Source organism: Cornus florida, unplaced genomic scaffold, assembly GCF_030987335.1.
Source record: "Cornus florida cultivar Cherokee Brave unplaced genomic scaffold, ASM3098733v1 CherokeeBrave_3.0.0_Hap2_Chr06, whole genome shotgun sequence".
Classification (NCBI taxonomy): Eukaryota; Viridiplantae; Streptophyta; class Magnoliopsida; order Cornales; family Cornaceae; genus Cornus; species Cornus florida.
In genome coordinates, this window is record NW_026775576.1 from 10,945,067 (window position 1) to 10,962,062 (window position 16,996).

Consider the following 16,996-nt stretch of genomic DNA (forward strand, 5'->3'; position numbering starts at 1 on the left):
GTCTAGTCCCGGAATAGTGCTCAAGCTGTAACCAAACAAGCCCAAATATATATGTATGTATCTGTTGTAAAGCCCAAACACAATATACAGATCCAAAAAATGATTAAAAAAAAAATTCAGATCCAAAATCGAGCAAGAGAGGTGGATAAAGCACGGACAGCAGTGAGCTCGGCTGTGGTTGAACTGACAGTGGGCGAAGATGGATTTCTGGCACAGCGATGGAGGGCTCGGCAGTGAGAGGAACGGCCGGCAAGGATGAATACGGGCTCGGCGGTTTCGGCTTTGGATGATGTCGAGGACTCAGCCGCGATGGAGGGGTCGGCTGTGAAGAGGTCGGCCGGTGAGGGCTCGGCCAACTGAGCAGAGAGTTGAAGCCGAAGGACGGCGGTGGGAAAAGGACGGCAGTGAAGTGGTGGCAGGCACGGTCGTCAGAGAGGGTCAAATTGCGAAATCTGGATAGAGAAAGTTGGGATTTTCTCGAGAAAAAATTAGATATATTTTCCTTTTTTGCAGGTCGGTTTGTGGGTAAACAGGGATTTGGGGTACGAATCAAGGGATCGGAACGAAGACTAGGAAACTCCGTTCATCGGAGTTTGGAAACTCATATTTCGCAGGGCGATTCAGATCATCGGAGTTTGCTACGTCGCCGGCAGAACAACTTGTGGGTTTGGTTTGGTATGGTTTTGTTCGCCGGAAGTTGCAGAGGTGAAACTTCATTGCTATATACATACAGCGACCCACCCACCACCGCCGTCTATTCACTTTGGATGTGCTCGGGATGGCGGCGTTGTACTGTAGCGACCCACCCACCACCACCGTCAATTTGGGAATGGAGAGAGAAGCCAAGAGTATTGTTCTGACCGACGAGTAGATTTATGAATGTGCTGGGGAAGACTACGCTGTACGGTGGCGACTATGCAAGGATTTTTTCTCCAACAAACAGTGGGTCTTTTTTTTTTTTTTTGTATTCTCACATTTTTTGTTAATATATTATTTTTAAAAATCACGTGGAGGGAGCTCGGCGGTGAGAGGAACAGCCGGTGAGCTTGGAACTGAATAAGCAATGCTTGCGGCGGTGCTTGGAATGGTGAACTAAACTGATAATGATGGTTATGTCCGGCAAGCAGAGAGCTCGGCTATGATCATTGCTGGGTTTGATCACTGTTGCTACAGGGGACGGGTATGATGGAGACAAAGGGTGTGTTTGGTTGTCCCATTTATAGGCTCAAATAGGACTGTTTGGTTATAACGGTAACAAGGGCATTTTTGTCCTTTTATGTGAATAAGGGCATTCTGGTCCTTAACTTAAACATCTACATCACAAGATGGCACATGCCATCAAAACCTGCCGGATGGAGTCATCTGCAACAAAATTGAATAGTCGAGGGGGTTAGTTGCAACTTTTATAGTTCAGGGAGGTTTTTTGCATTTAACCCTTAAAAGTAAGGTAAAAAAATGTTTGACTTGCTTGAAAATTTTGTGTTGTGCATTGGAGTAGAAAATTTTGTCCAAGTTGTCACATATAGTGAATCAAGCAACAAGTTTGCCTGTAAGAATATTTTATATACTGTAGAGTTTGGAAATATATATAATTTTAAATTCTTGTTTAGTAAGTCATTTTAATAATATTTATTCAATTGTTTGATTTAATCCTTCTCCTTATATCAATTTCCTTTTTCTATTGGGTTCAAATAGGGAAGATATTAAGGCCACATTCCCAAATTCATATTGGACACCATATGCTGCTCATTGTTTAGATTTGATCTTGGAAGACATCGAAAAGCTACCGGCCATCTCTAGAACATTGAAGAGGGCTGTGGAGTTCAGTGGTTATATTTGTACGCATTCCAAATTGTTGAACATTATGAGGTGCTTTACTCATAAAAGGGAGTTGTGTAGGCCTACTAAGACTCGGTTTGGTACTTGTTTCATCACATTATTAAATCTTCACAAGCGAAAGGATAACTTGAGAAAGATGTTTACTTCGGAAGAATGGAGTTGTAGTAAATAGGCAACAGGAAGTTGGGAAAAGAATAGCTTCTTATATTTTGATGCCTTCCTTTTGGAACACCATCGACTTTAGCCTTAAGGTTTCCGGACCGCTTGTTCAGGTTATAAGATTAGTTGATGGTGAGAGAAAGCCTCCCATGGGATACATTTATAAGGCTATGGATAAGGCTAAAGAAGCCATTGCAAAGTCATTTGGGGAAAGAGAAGAGAAGTACAAGAAAGTTTTTGAAATCATTGATAGGAGGTGGGATGTTCAACTTCATCGCCCTTTGCATGCGGCAACTTATTATTTGAATCCAGAATTCTTTTATTCAAACCCAAACATTGATGAAGATGAAGAGATTGCAAAGGGTTTGTAACAATATATGGCAAGGTTGGCTCCAGACACCAAAGAGCAGGACAAAATTGCTGAGCAGCTAGCCGTATATTCCAAAGCTGAGGGCCTCTTTGGTGATATGCTTGCGGTTAGACATAGAAAAACAAGGGGACCAAGTAACCAATATTAACATCATTTACTAATTTATTTAATTATTTAGATAATTAGAGTCAAATAAGTCTATTCAAACATGAAAGTAAAGAGCTTGCCGGAGAGAGAGAGCTTGCCGAAGAGTGAGAGCTTGCTGGAGAGGAAGAGACGAAGAGGCCTTAGAGACCAAGAGCTCCCATTGTGCAATTAAGGCTATTGAGCCCTAATTTGTTGGCTTACTTTTACCTTTTTTTGGCTTTATATCACAAATATTATATTATGTGGTAGTGGTAGGGACCATAGCCCACCCACTTAAGTTAATTAACATATCATATTCCAATTCCATGTGCAAACAAAACTTTACAACACTGTAATAGAAAAAAATCATACAGGCGTGCCTCATTAGCAACTTGGGCCTATCGCCCTGCTGTAAATAGCGCACGCCTAGGTAAACCCGCCTCACCTTTGTATAAGCAAGGCGCTGAAGTTGCGCCTTGATGCGCATGGAGCCCGAGGCGCGCGCCCGATGTGCCTTTAACATCACTGCCATTTACTGATTTTTTTAATAGCTAGTTGGTTGGAAAAATATGGCAAGTTAATAAAATCTCTCCAAAAGTTACTTGTAAAGGTTCTAAGCCTCACTTGTAGTGCTTCCGGTTGTGAATGAAATTGGAACGTGTTTCAACACACAAGTATCTACTAAGTAGATTGGTAGTCTAATTATTAAAAATTAACATCTTAATTTTTTATCCTTACTAGTTAAAGTTGAATTTATTGCAACTTCACAACAAAAAAAGAAATAGGCTTGCACAAGCAACTTTGAATGATTTAGTTTTTTTTTTTTTTTTTTTTTTTTTTTTACCCTAGTTGGGCACTCACACACACATGCATCCACGGAGGCTAGAACCCCTGACCTCTCTTTGAAAAGTAGGGGTTTGGTACCGCTAGGCCACTGGTCGATATAATATGCACGACACGCTTGATCCCATTTTACTCAATGATATTGATGAAAGCAATGAGTGGTTGACTGGGAGGATGGATGATGATCCTGATGCTGAGGATGAACTAGTCTTTGAGGATGATTCTTTGACATGGGGTGCTATTGCTAGTGCTACTGGTATGGAGAGGATAGCAGGCGATGGTCGTCTAGATCAAAATCCAGTTCACGGCCACCAACGAAGGAAGCAGGAAGCTCCTCTGCAGTTCGACTTATTGATGTGGATGAGGAGGAAGAGGCAGATTTAGATGAGACAAAAGAGGATCCTGAAAATTATGAGTCCTTAAGTGATGATCAAGATGGTGCTATGTTTATTGATGATGAGGATGATATTTAGATCCTTTGGTGTTGTCTTCTTATGAGTTAGGATGAAGTGAATACTTCTATGTTTGTTTTAGTTTTTATTTAATTAGTTGACTTTTGCATCTTTATGTTAGTATGTTGACTATTGAACGCAAATATTTGGTTTAGTTCTCTTTTGCATCTTTATTAGTATGTTGATTATTAAACTTATGTATTTGGTTTACATAATTTTGCATCTTTATTGGGCGTCATTTTTTATTTTCTCTCAACTTGCGCCTCGCTTCAGTCAGGCGTGCGCCTCGCCTTGCGCCTCAGGCTCCAAGATACCTTGGTGCCTTCGTGCACCTTAAGCCTTTAACAACACTGGCTGCAGCCTCTCAATCCTTTCAACCACTGAAGAGGGAATCTAGAAGACAGAAAGGAAGTACGTAAGACGACACGACAAAGTAATCTTCAGGAAAGTGACCCTTCCCCCTTTAGAAAGGTTCTGCTTCTTCCAACCATTTCTCATATCTCTCCACCACCGGATCCCAACTGCCCATACTCCTGGATGAAGCCCTTAGAGGCAGACAAAAATAGGAAATGGGTAAAGAACCAATGTTGCAACCCAGAACAAGAGCCAAAGTAGAGGTATTGGGAAACTCTCCACCAGCACCAGGACACTTTTTCCAACATTGACTTTCGCCAGAGACGACTTGAAACCAAATCAAAACACATCTCAAGTATCTCATCAGAGACACGTCTGCATCACAAAAAACCGACGTGTCGTCCGCAAACATTAAATTGGAGATCTCCCACTGACTAATTGCATCCCTACTCACCCTGAAGCCTCTTAAAAATCCCAAGTCAACTGCCCTTGTCGTCAATATGTTGAAAGCCTCCATCACAATAAAGAAAAGGAAAGGAGACAACGGGTCCCCCTGTCTGTAAGGCTGCAAATGAGCCGAGTCGAGCCGAGCTTTAGGTTGCTCGGACTCAGCTCACCTAAGTCATGTACGACTCGTGCCGCTCGAGCGAGCTTAGCCTAGCTAGGTTTGGGCACGGCTCAGTACCTTTTGGACAAGCTCCGCTCGAGCTCGGCTTGTGTGCGTGTGTGTGTGTGTGTAATCAATCTAGTGGATCTAACCGTTTGCAGAGACTTGTACACTGTTCCTTCAATCACCAGCTTCTGAGCTTCTATTAATCGGCAATCTTCATCCTCTCTTTTGCTACCTTCGGATTCCAACCACCCATGATCTAAAAAGAGTTTCATCAGCAATATTATAAGAGTGTAGAGAGGGAGGGAAGGAGGGAGAGGAAGAGCGCAAATTCTATGGTTGCCAACAGAAGCTTGGTTGCGGCAAATGTGTATTTAGGGTTCTATCTATGAAGTTTACACAAGAAACTAATTCAATGGCTGAGATTAAGCCTTAAGTTCTAGAAACTAATCCAATGACTGATATTAAGTCTTGAGTTGGGACAATGGGTTAGTAGGATGGGCCTCTAAAGATTAAAATATAAATTGGGCCACTGCTTTATATGTGATATGGGCTAACCTCATATGTATAGGCTAAGCTTTTAAATACAACAATTTAAAATATTAAGAAGCTTTGGTGACAGAAGCTCTTTTAATCTATAGGGGAATTGTGTGGTGGGTTTAGGGAGGTCGAGGTCTCGGAGAGCGAGACAGAAAGGATAGTTATCATGGTGGACGACGGTGGGGTCATCCCGGAGTTCGTGATCATTGAAGACAGAGCTTGGGATTTAAAGATCTCAGTGACGGAGGAGATTGCTCCTTCTGTGGTGGTGAAACCCATGGCATCTCTGAATTTTGAGAAGAATGGACGTGTGTCTCGCAGATCCGATGCTGGTTCAATCCATTCGGCGAGCTTGGGTAGATTGGAGAAAGATGGATGGCAGCTAGGTCAAGGACGAAGTGATATGTACGCGCAGAAGGTGAGTGGGGAAGGGGTGGCTTAGAGGTGTACACGTGAAGGGGATAGGGTTTCGAAGATTACGGATAAGGTTTTGGAAGGGGCTGGGCCGGGGGGACGTGAGCCGCACAATAGGTCAGTTGGTTCTGACATTCAGAAGCCCAAGTCCGATGATGGGTATCGGCCTAATAACTTGATCCAGCAGAAGAGAGATAGGGCTGTGCATTGGGGCCCTAATAAGAGCCTGTCTATTAAAGTTTTGGGTTTGGGCTCGAAGGAAGAGGAGAGGAGATCCAGAGTGAATGGGTTGGGCCAAGCCCAAGTGGGGAATTCTGCAGCAGTACTTGGTGAAGTTAATAGACACTGGACGCGATCGAAGAAAGAGAACTGGGCTGGAGCTAGTTCTTATAGCAGTCGCAAGGGGAAAAGGTTTCGCCATAGGAGTTGCTGTGTGCAAATGGCTTCAAACAATCGATTTCGATCTCTGCCATTAACTTCTTATGAGGATGGTGATCCCACAGTTAGAGATGGAAGACATAGGTCACGAAAGGAGAAACAGAAATGGGTTTGCCCAAAGGAAAGCCAACCTGGTATGTCTCTCTTCCCTAACTCTCGGAGCCTTCTTTCTGCTCCTTCTTCTTCTTCTACTCCTCCTTGTGGGGTGTTGAGGAGGGAAATTGGGGTGGAGGTTGACCGGCAATCGAAGAGAAATGGGGTGTTGTCGCCTGTGGTGGAAGTGGATTCGGAGGGGATGGGGCTAGATGCAGAGATAGAGGATGAGGTGGGACATTTGAGGAATCATACACTGGATATTATGCTGAGCCCTTCTCCCAAGATATTAAGGGAGAATGTATCAGTGTTGGCAGCACTGGTAAGTCTGGATGGAGTTACGGTGTGTGTGGAACGTGACTCAAAATTTCAGTTAAGTCAGGAGGCTGCGTCAGTATTGGTGAAGGAATTGAGAATGTATAAATTTTGGCTCATAAATAGTAAGGGATGACTCTGAAGGGGATTTTGGTTCACCTTTGGCTTTTAATGGGGAGGTTTAAGCTGATGACAGTGGTGACAGATTGGGGGGAGGAGGTAATGATAGGAATGCTATGGAGATGGTTCCATGGGAGGATTCTACCTGTTTGGAGATGCAACCGTTATGTGTATTACAGCCGGACGGGGGGAGGGAGTTCTCTGCATTAGGTTGTGAAGACAAAGGGGGGGAGTGGGTGAAGGATAACATTGATAATGTGAGCAGTATTTTGGGACTATCTTTTCAGTCAGATGAGAAGCAGGCTCGTTTGGTGATGCATTCAATTATGGAAGGAAAGAATGTGGAGGATGTTAGGAGTGTGAACAGAACAGGTAGAAAGAAGAAGCGGTTATCCCCGTACAGAGGGGGAAGGGAGATTCGAGGCCTGATTTCTGATATTAATTATGAGGGGAAGAATGGGACGGGGAGGGAAAGGAGCAGTGAGAGGGGAAGAGGGAAAAGGAGAGGGGAGGGGTCATCTACTGGTTTTTAATGAAGTGCCACATAATTTTGTGGAATGTCCGAGGGCTTAATGATTCGGACAAAAGAAAGGTAGTCAAATTGGCAATGAGGAAGTGGGGTGTTCATATGGTATGCTTACTAGAGACGAAGATGGCGTCCATTTCGGATAGGGTGGTTAGGAGTCTGTGGGGTGGGAGGCTTATTGAATGGGAGGCGTTGGATGCTGTTGGGACACCTAGGGGTATCTTGGTGATGTGGGATAAGAGATGGGTGTCAAAAGCGGATGTGTGGCGAGGGAGATTCTCCATTTCTTGGAGTTTTACTATGAAAGAGGATGGGTTTCATTGGGTGCTCTTGGGTTTGTTTGGTCCAGTGGATGATGGGGAGAGGCATCTTCTCTGGGAGGAGTTGGATTTTGTTAAGGCTCAATGGAGTCTTCCATGGTGTGTGGGGGAGATTTTAATGTGGTTAGATCCCCTTTAGAGAGATCAACAGGAGGAAGATTGACTCAGGCTATTGTACAGTTTTCAGAATCCATTGATGGCCAGCATCTTCACGATTTGCCTTTGGAGGGTGCTTCTTTCACATGGGTTAATGGCAGAGAGTCCCCAACCCTTTCACGCCTGGATAGATTTCTTATTTCAAGAGATTAGTAGGAGAAGTTTCCGGATGCAACTCAAGCAGCCTTGGCTAGACTAACATCGGATCATATTCCTTTAGTGTTGGATTGTGGTGGGTTAAGGTCTAGAAAACTCCTTTCCGTTTCGAAAATATGTGGCTTAGGGCGGATGATTTCGAGGGGGTGTGTGAGGTCTTGGTGGGAAGGTAGTATGGTGTCTGGGAATCCGAGCTTTATTCTTGCTAGAAAGTTTGGGGTGTTGAAGAAGGAGATAAAAAGGTGGAATAAGGAAGTTTTCAAGAATCTCAAGTGGAGGAAGAGTAGGGCTTTGGTGGAGATTGCAGAGACTGGTCGTCGGGAGGGTATGGGTGGCATTGATGATGAGCAGAGAAGTAGGAGAGTGGCGTGCCAGGGTGAGATTACTGAGATAGCTGTGTTGGAGGAGATTTCGTGGAGATAGAAATCCAGAGCGTTATTGCTTAAGGAGAGGGACAGAAACACTAAGTTTTTCAATAGGTTGGCTAATGCTTATAAGAGGGGTAATCACATCGGGAGGCTTACTGTGAATGGGGTGGTCTTGAGTAGGGAGGACGATGTTTGTAGGGGGATTGCCCGATTCTATCAGAGGTTATTTACAAAGCCTGTGTAGACCCCAGCTGAATGGACTTAATTTTGATAGGATTTCTGAGGCAAGGGGGGAGGGTCTGGAGATTCCGTTTTCTAAGGAGGAAGTACTGAAGGCGTTGAGAAATTGTAATGGGGATAAAGCTCCGGGTCCGGATGGTTTCACTATGAGGTTTCTCTCGGAGAGTTGGGACGTGGTTAGGGGCGAGGTGATGGGTACTTTTCATTCAGGGGAGATTTGATGAACCTCTGAATGCATCGTTTATAACCATCATTCCAAAGAAGGGCGGGCCTATAGATGTGAAGGACTTTAGACCTATTAGTTTGTTGGGATGCATTTATAAACTAATAGCCAAAGTTCTTTCTTTGAGGTTGAGGGTGGTCTTGGATGAGGTTATTTCGAAATCTCATAATGCTTTCATAGGAAGGCGTCAGATTTTGGATTATGTCCTTATTGCTAGGGAGTGTGTGGATGATAGATTGAGGAGTGGATTCCAGGGGTCTTGTGTAAGTTGGATGTGGAGAAAGCTTATGATCATGTCAGTTGGAGTTTTTTGCTATACTTGATGGCAAGGATGGGTTTTCGGGAAAAATGGAGGAATTGGATTGAGTTCTGCATTTCTTCAACGAGATTCTCGATGTTGGTGAACGGGGTCCCGACTGGTTTCTTTGGTAGTTCGAGAGGTTTGCGTCAGGGAGATCCATTATCCCCACTTCTGTTCAACATTGTGATGGAGGGGCTTAGTAGATTAATGGGGAGGGCTGTGGAGGTGGGTTTCATCAGGGGCTTTAGGGTGGGAAGGGATGTTATGCATCAGCTGGAGATTTCTCACTTGTTGTTTGCAGATGATACTCTTGTCTTTTGCGAGGCTGAGGTGTCTTAGATGAGATATTTGAGGTCGGTGTTTATCTGTTTTCAAGCAGTCTCAGGTTTGAAAGTGAATGTGGGGAAGAGCGCATTGATTCCAGTGGGTGAGGTTCCGGAGATTGAGGAATTAGGTTCTGTTCTTGGTTATGGAGTTAGTTCCTATCCGATCTCTTACCTAGGTTTGCCTCTGGGGGTTTCTTCGAGGATTGTAGGTGCTTAGGATCCGATGGTGGAGAGGGTGGAGAGGAGGCTTGCGGGGTGGAAGAAGCAATATTTATCAAAAGGGGGGAGGGTTACCTTGTTGAAAAGCACTTTATCGAGCATTCCCACATATTATTTATCACTTTTCCAGATTTCGTCCTCAGTTACTACTTGTATTGAAAGACTTCAAAGGAACTTTTTATGGGGAGGTTTGGGGGATGAGTTTAAGTATCATCTGGTTCAATGGGAGCAGGTGTGTAAGCCTGTTAAGTTTGGAGGAATTAGGATTAGGCGACTGTTACCTTCTAACAGGGCCTTGTTAGGTAAGTGATTGTGGAGGTTTGGTATTGAGCGGGATAGATTATGGAGGACAACGATATTGTGTCGCTATTGGGGGGGGGGGGGGGGGGGGGGGGGGGGGGGGCTTGGCTATGGTGTCTATACCAGGAGGTGTCGGTGTTTGAAAAGACATTCGGAAGGAATGGAATGAGTTTTCTAAACATATCAGATTTAGAGTTCTTTTTTTTTTTTTTTTTTTTTTTTTTTTGATAGGTAATCACAGGCAATATTATTTAAAAAAAAAAAAATCGCTCAACAGAAAAAGGGGAGCGAACCCTTTACAAAAAAACAAAGACAATAGAAACACCACTACAGAGAGAAGTTGTCCATAAAGTCCATCAAAGAAGTCGTAGATGAACAGCTTCTCCCGATCACCCAAAAATAAATATAGTGCAAAATATTTGATTTAATCACCCAAATAGGAGATTCCACTCCATCAAAAGCTCTCCTATTTCTCTCACACCACATGCCCCACCACAAACAGAGCGGAGTAATCCTCCATACATCTCTAACTCTCTTAGCCACTTGCCGACCATGCCAAGCCTCTATCATCCCTTTTGTGTCCTTGGAGACCACCCAATCCACTCCAAATAAAACCAAGAACATGGCCCAGATTTCCGATGCAACGGGACAATGTAACAAAAGATGATTCACAGATTCCCCTGCATTTTTGCACATAAAGCACCAATTAATAGCAATCTGGCACCTTTTCCTTAGATTGTTCAGAGTAAGAATGCTTCCAAGAGACGCCGTCCAAGTGAAGAAGGCTACCTTAAGTGGTGCTGAAGTCCTCTAAACAACTTTCCAAGGAAAAACCGTGTGGACGGACTCCACGAGACTTCGATAAAATAGCCTTACCTCAAAAAACCCCTTGGATCCACCCTCCCACACCATAACATCCCTGTCCTCCCACTTTAGTGCTTGCTTATACAGTAAACCCATAGATTCAAAGTTCATGATGGTAGGGAGATTTGGTTTTGGGAGGATGTGTGGTGTGGAGACCGCACTTTAGCATGTTCTTTCACTATACTGTTTAGGATTGCGGTGGATAGGCATGCTATGGTGGCTAACTGCTATTGCCTTGATAGCGGGAGACCGGTTTGGGATGTGCTTTTTTAGCGATCTTTTCAGGATTGGGAGATGGATGATGTTTTTTGGTTTTTAGAGTTGTAGTATAGCCAAGTGATCCGGGGAGGAGGTAGGGATTCTCTTGTTTGGATTCCTTCTGCTAGGGGAATGTTTAGTGTGAGATCTTTCTTCGGATGCCTTTTAGACTCGAATGGGGTGGTATTCCCTTGGAAGGCAATGTGGCGAACTAAGGCGCCATTGAAAGTGACCTTTTTTGCTTGGACGGTTGTATGGGGTACAATTTTGATGCTGTATAATTTGAGAAGGAGAAAGCTTATCACAGTGAATTGGTGTTGCATGTTTAAGTGCAATGGCGAGTCCGTTGATCATCTTCTTTTGCATTGTCTAGTGGTTAATTGTTGGAACCTTTTGCTAGGTTTATTTGGAGCTTATTGGGTCATGCCTAGATCTACGAGAGGTCTGATGGACACCTAGAGAGGGGGTTGGGTGGGAGCACAGGCTCGAGGGTTCTGGAGGATGGCGCCTTTGTGCCTTTGGTGGTGTTTGTGGAGGGAGCGGAATAGAAGATCCTTTGAAAGAAAGGAATCTTCCATCAGTGTTCTGAAATCTTCTGTTATTAGCTCTCTGTTTTTGGGGTTCGAGTAGAATCTGCTCTTCTGCTAAGGAGACTGTTGAGTTTTTGGCTTCCCTGGGGCGTTAGGGTTCCCAGGTTTTTATGGTTTTGTAGGGATGGGTTCCCCTTTTGAACATTTGTTTAATTAATTGCTTATTTATCAAAAAAAATATTAAGAACTTCCCAAAAAAAATAAAATAAAATAAAATAAAAATAAATAAAATAAATTTAATATAATAGGCTTGATGTAAACGAGCTTGTTCACGAGCATCACGAGCCGAGGTTATAATTGTTCGGGCTTAGCCCGTTTAGTAAATGAAACTAAAAATCAAGCTCAAGCTCAGCTCATTTGCTTAGTAAACGAGCCTGAGCTCTTCATGAACAGCTCAGTTCATTTGCAGCCATAGTTGTTAAAGGCTCAAAGAGCACAAAAGCGCAAATGCCTCCTGGAGCCTGAGGCGCAAGGCGAGGCATGCGCCCGATTGAAGTTAGGCGCACGTTGAAAAAAAACAAAACAAAACCTACCCAATAAAGTATTAAAGATGCAATAGTATATATAAAGATTGTAATAATGTTTGGATGCTAGAAAATTTGAGTTCATCTTGCAAAAATCACATGGATGTGCTATTACTACTTTTAAGTCAAATCAAATCTAATTTTGATTAAGCATGAATAAAACGTTTTTGCAAGTTGCAAGCACCATGTTTGGATGCATTAAATAGAAATTATGAATTTATCTTGCAAAAACCACAAGGATCAACTGATCAAGGATGTGCTATATTTTCAAATCAAATCAATCTAATTTTCTATAAGCACCATGATTGATTGATTAGGTATATCTCTATTATCTGTTTTAATAAGGAGTAAACAAAATCAATCAGGCGCATCACCAAATACATGCAAGGCAGTAAGGCACTAATCTACAGAAACAACAACTACACAAAAACCCTCAAAAAAACAGAGGACCAACATCATCCAGATTCTAGACAAGCATAAAAATAAATAAAAAAAATCTGCCAAAAGCAAAAGGAAAGAACTCAAAGAACTGAAAGAAGAGAGAGCCGAGAGAAGAAGAAGAAGAAGAAGAAAAAAAAAATCTGACATTCTGAGAAGAGAAGAGAGAAGAAGAAGAGAGAGGAGGAGGAGAAGAAGAGAGAGAAGAAGAAGAAGAAGAAAAGAAGAAGAAGAAGAAGAAAAGAAGAAGAAGAGAGTAAAAAAAAAAATATGACATTCTGACGAGAGAAGAGAAGAGAGAAGAAGAAGAGAGAGAAGGAGGAGAAGAAGAGAGAAGAAGAAAAGAAGAAGAAGAAGAAGAAAAGAAGAGAGAAAAAAAAAAAAAAAAAAAAAAAAAAAAAATCTGACGGAGATTCGGTGAGAAGAGAAGAGAGAAGAAGAAGAGAGAGAAGGAGGAGAGGAGGAAAGAAGGAGAAAGAGAAGGAGAACTGACCGGCAGATCCGAGAGGACCGAGACTGAGAGAGCCGGCAGATCCGAGAGCTTCGCAGATATCGCCTTCGCTGCCGGCAGATCTGTCTCTTTCCACTTTTGCTTTTGGTTTTCTTTTTATTTTTTCGTTTTGTAACTCGTAAGTTGTGTAATAAACAAATAAAAAGTAATAATAAACAATTAATAAACAAATAATAAAGAATACAAAACTGAAAAAATAACAAAGCAACTATAAAAAAGTTCCCTTTTTCAAGAGGCGCGCCTTCTGTGCGCCTGTGGCCTTGCGCCTGTTATACAAAGGCGGCCGCCCTATTCAACCCCAGCGCCTTAAGCCATTGGAGGCGACATGGTGGCGCCTGGAGGCGCCTTGCGCCTCCAGCGCCTTTAACAACTATGTTTGCAGCCGTACCTGTCTTAACCCTCTCGAGCTACCAAAGAAGCATGTTGGAGCTCCATTCACAAGGATAGAGAACCGAACACTAGAGATACAAGACTCAATCCACTTCATCTCTCTCTAAACCTCATCCTCTCCATGAGGTAGATAAGGAAACTCCAATTAACATGGTCGCAAGCCTTCTCAACTTGCATAGAACACCAAGAACCCCACTGTTGAGTCTAGAATCCACGCAGTCACCAACAATAAGGAATCAAGAATCTGACGGCCTCCTACAAAAGCATTTTGAGAATCTCAAAATGATATTGTCCAAAACATTCATCAATCTCAATACCAGGACCTTACGAACAACAAAATTAACGCTCTCATTCTCCATCCACCATAAATATCTTAACAATTTCAAACAATAAGGAATCATGAATCTAACGCTCTCATATCTCTATCCACCATAAATATCTTAACAATTTCACCAATCTTCTAAAATAAAACTAATTATGTATTCTTTCATACTTGACAAGGTGCAACCGATAGACTACCTGCTATCCTTTTATATGTTTTTTATTGCCTTCTTTAGTTTATTTGCTTGAAATTATTTTGATAAAATATTATTCTAAACTTAAATCTGAAATCATCTGGACAATTCTAGAAGAATCATCAACTGAACCAGCTCATGTTAGGCAAATCTCCTATTTTAGAAGCAGAATGCCCCAATTGTATCAAATAAGTTTTATTGAAGAAGAAGAAGAATGGTGTATCTTACCTTTCATTGACCAGATCTTAACTGTGTTATCCATTCCACAACTTGCAATGCGATACATGTCAGAAGGATGGAAGTCCTACAATAGCAATCAAACAACCCCAATTCGATATGTTTAAAACTTTAAATACTCACTCCCCATTTTCACTCAAATAAATAGTTGCAAAAAATGAAAAAGGTTTTCATCAATTTCTTCCTTTGACATGTAAAGGACGGTGAGAAAAGAGATCCTTGTAATCCAAACTTACCACACTCAGAACTTCATTGCGATGACCCCCAGCACCAGCAAATATCAAAATGCATATTCCAGTATGAACATTCCACAACCGTACGGATTCATCCTGGTCCAATATTTGATTATTAGTTCTAAAATTATAAAACAGAAGAACTAATTTAATATGAATAGAGTAATTCTTTCTTCTTGGTGAAGATAGTTAAAACACTTACCTTGCTTGCAGACAGCACAAGTGATGGTTTCAATGCCTGGGTCCTGATTTCATTTATCGAGTCCCCATGCCCAACAAAACTCTGCACATTCAGAGTATCTCAGGGTTAAGAACCTTATGCTTTCATTGTTATACTATGTCTGATGTTTTCATAAGAACGGATAAACTTCAAACTGGGTGCACATCTAAGAAGTTCGTTTTGTAATCCATAGATTGATCACTGTCATGGTATGCATATAGAGAATTGGTATGTTGTATGTTGCGTACTTTATAAGTGTATGATAGGATGAAGCTTGCATGAATGAGATAGATGCAATGATATGAGGAAGTCAAATCATGAGTGTTCTTATTAACCAATCTAGAAAGTTTGGAACCACCATTACCTGCAGCGCAAATAGTTATGATATGCATATAGATAACTAGCACCCAGTATGTTGCATACTTTAAAATTTAAATGTTGTATGCTAAAATGAGGCTTTAAGAATGAAATTGATGGAATGAAATGAGGAAGTCGGATCATATGAATGGGTTTGTTTAACCCAAAGACGAAATGAGGCTTGGAAAGGTCGTATGGTGGGAGCCCAAGTCCGTGATTTCTATAGGGTGGCGCCTTTGTGCGTCTAGTGCTGTTTATGGCTCGAAATAAATAGAAGATCCTTTGAAGGAAAGGAGACTCCTATTGGTGCACTGAAGTTTTCCATTATTAGCACCCTTTTTTGTTGGGTTCTACGGAGAAATTGTAAATCCATGGAGGAGATAGTTCATATTTTGGACTCTTTTGAGAGTTTAGAGGCCCTATTTGGCCTTGCATAGTTTTTGAGGGATGCGTTCCCCTTATTACAATCTTACTTATTAAGAAAAAAGGGACAAGTTTGCTTTTTAATTGTGAAAACTTACTATACTAGAAAAAATTTAAAAAGTAAAAGCATTGAACTAAGGCCTAGGAATGGAAGAAAGAATGAATATGGTCATTCTCATTCTACTGTTTGGTTGCAAATACAAAAATGATGTAGGAATGGAATGATCATCACCATTCTAGTGTTTGGTTGGAACAGTTAAAACCTAAAATGGAATGCATTTTAAATTGATTTCTCTAAAATACCCCTCTTAGTGACAAATAAATTAAAGTAACAAAATAACATTCTTCTATAATCTTTTGAAAAGAAATGGCAGTGGTGGTGGTGGTGGAAGGCGGCGATGGTGGAAGTGGAAGGCGATGGTGTGGTGGTGGTGGAATTCAACGGTGATGGAAGGTGACGACTGTGGCGATGGAAATGGTGGTGGCGGGGGAAGTGGTGGAAGGCGACAACGTGATGGTGGTGAAAGGTGGCGGCAGCATTGAATGCCGTCAGGGCCGGTGGTGGAAGGCTGTGAAGCTAGTGATGATAGCGGCGGAAGGTGGCGATGGTGGCGGGGTATGAAGGTGGTGGTGGTGGGGGCAGTGGTGGAAGGAGTCGACAGCGGTAGTGGTGGTGGAAGGCAACAGCGTTGATGACAATGGTTGTGGAAGGCGGCGACAGTAGCAGTGTAGCAGTGTAGCGGTGGTGGTGGTGGTGGTGGTGGTGGTGGTGGTGGAAGGGGGTGGCGTTGGTGACGACGATACTGGAGGCTGTGAAGGTATAGTGGTGGTGATGGAAGTCGGAAGTCGGTAACAGTGGCGATGGTGGTGGTGGAAGGCGGTGGCGTTGGTGACGATGAAAGTGGAGGCATAGTGGTGGTGATGGAAGTCGAAAGTCGACAACAGTGGCAGTGGAGGTGGTGACGGGGGCAACGGTGGAGGCGGTGGAAGGCAGTGATGGTGGAGGTATGGTGGTGGAGTTCGTGATGGCAGGCGGTGGCGGAAGCCATCGCGGCGGTGTAGTGGTGGTGGAAGGCAGTGACGGTAAAAATAGCAGTGGAAGTGGCGGCAGTAGAAAACAATGACGATGGCAGTGGTGGTGTGCTAGTGGAGGTGTTGGCAGAGGCGATGGACGGCAGTGACGTTGGTGACAATGACGGTGGAAGTGGCGGTGGTGGAGGTGGTGGCGATGGCAGTGTGATGGTGGTGGAAGGTGATGGCGATGGAAACCGGAGACGGTGGTAGCGGCAGAGAGGTGGTGATGGGGCAGTTGTGGTGGAACGCCTGTGGTGGTGGAGATGGTAGCAATGGAAGGTGACGGTGTGATGATGGTGGAAGGCAGCAATGTTGAACAACAAGCCCTGGGTCAAAGCTAACATAGAGAGTGATTTTTTATTTTTATTTTTTTGGTTGAGTTATTTTATTTTATTTATTGGTGAGATAGGAATGGCCATCACATTAGTAGAATAGGAATGACCATTCCCACTTTTTGTTGAAATGAGCATTCCAATGGAATGACTTGAAATGACTATTCCACTTTTAATATAGTGCACCAAACAAGAGAAAAGGAATCAAAAGGTGGAATGGTC

General features: G+C 42.8%; 1 protein-coding gene across 1 annotated transcript in view; it reads right to left on the bottom strand.

Moving 5' to 3' along the window:
* The window catches only part of LOC132311096 (polycomb group protein FIE1), a 59,886-nt gene that overhangs the window by 19,423 nt on the left and 23,467 nt on the right, over positions 1-16,996 (bottom strand). Inside the window, exons 4-6 of the mRNA XM_059808823.1 lie at positions 14,571-14,651; positions 14,372-14,464; positions 14,127-14,202 (exon numbers count right to left, since the gene is read on the bottom strand). Of these exons, the coding sequence (XP_059664806.1) occupies positions 14,127-14,202; positions 14,372-14,464; positions 14,571-14,651 (250 nt within the window). The remainder of the gene's footprint in view (positions 1-14,126; positions 14,203-14,371; positions 14,465-14,570; positions 14,652-16,996) is intronic.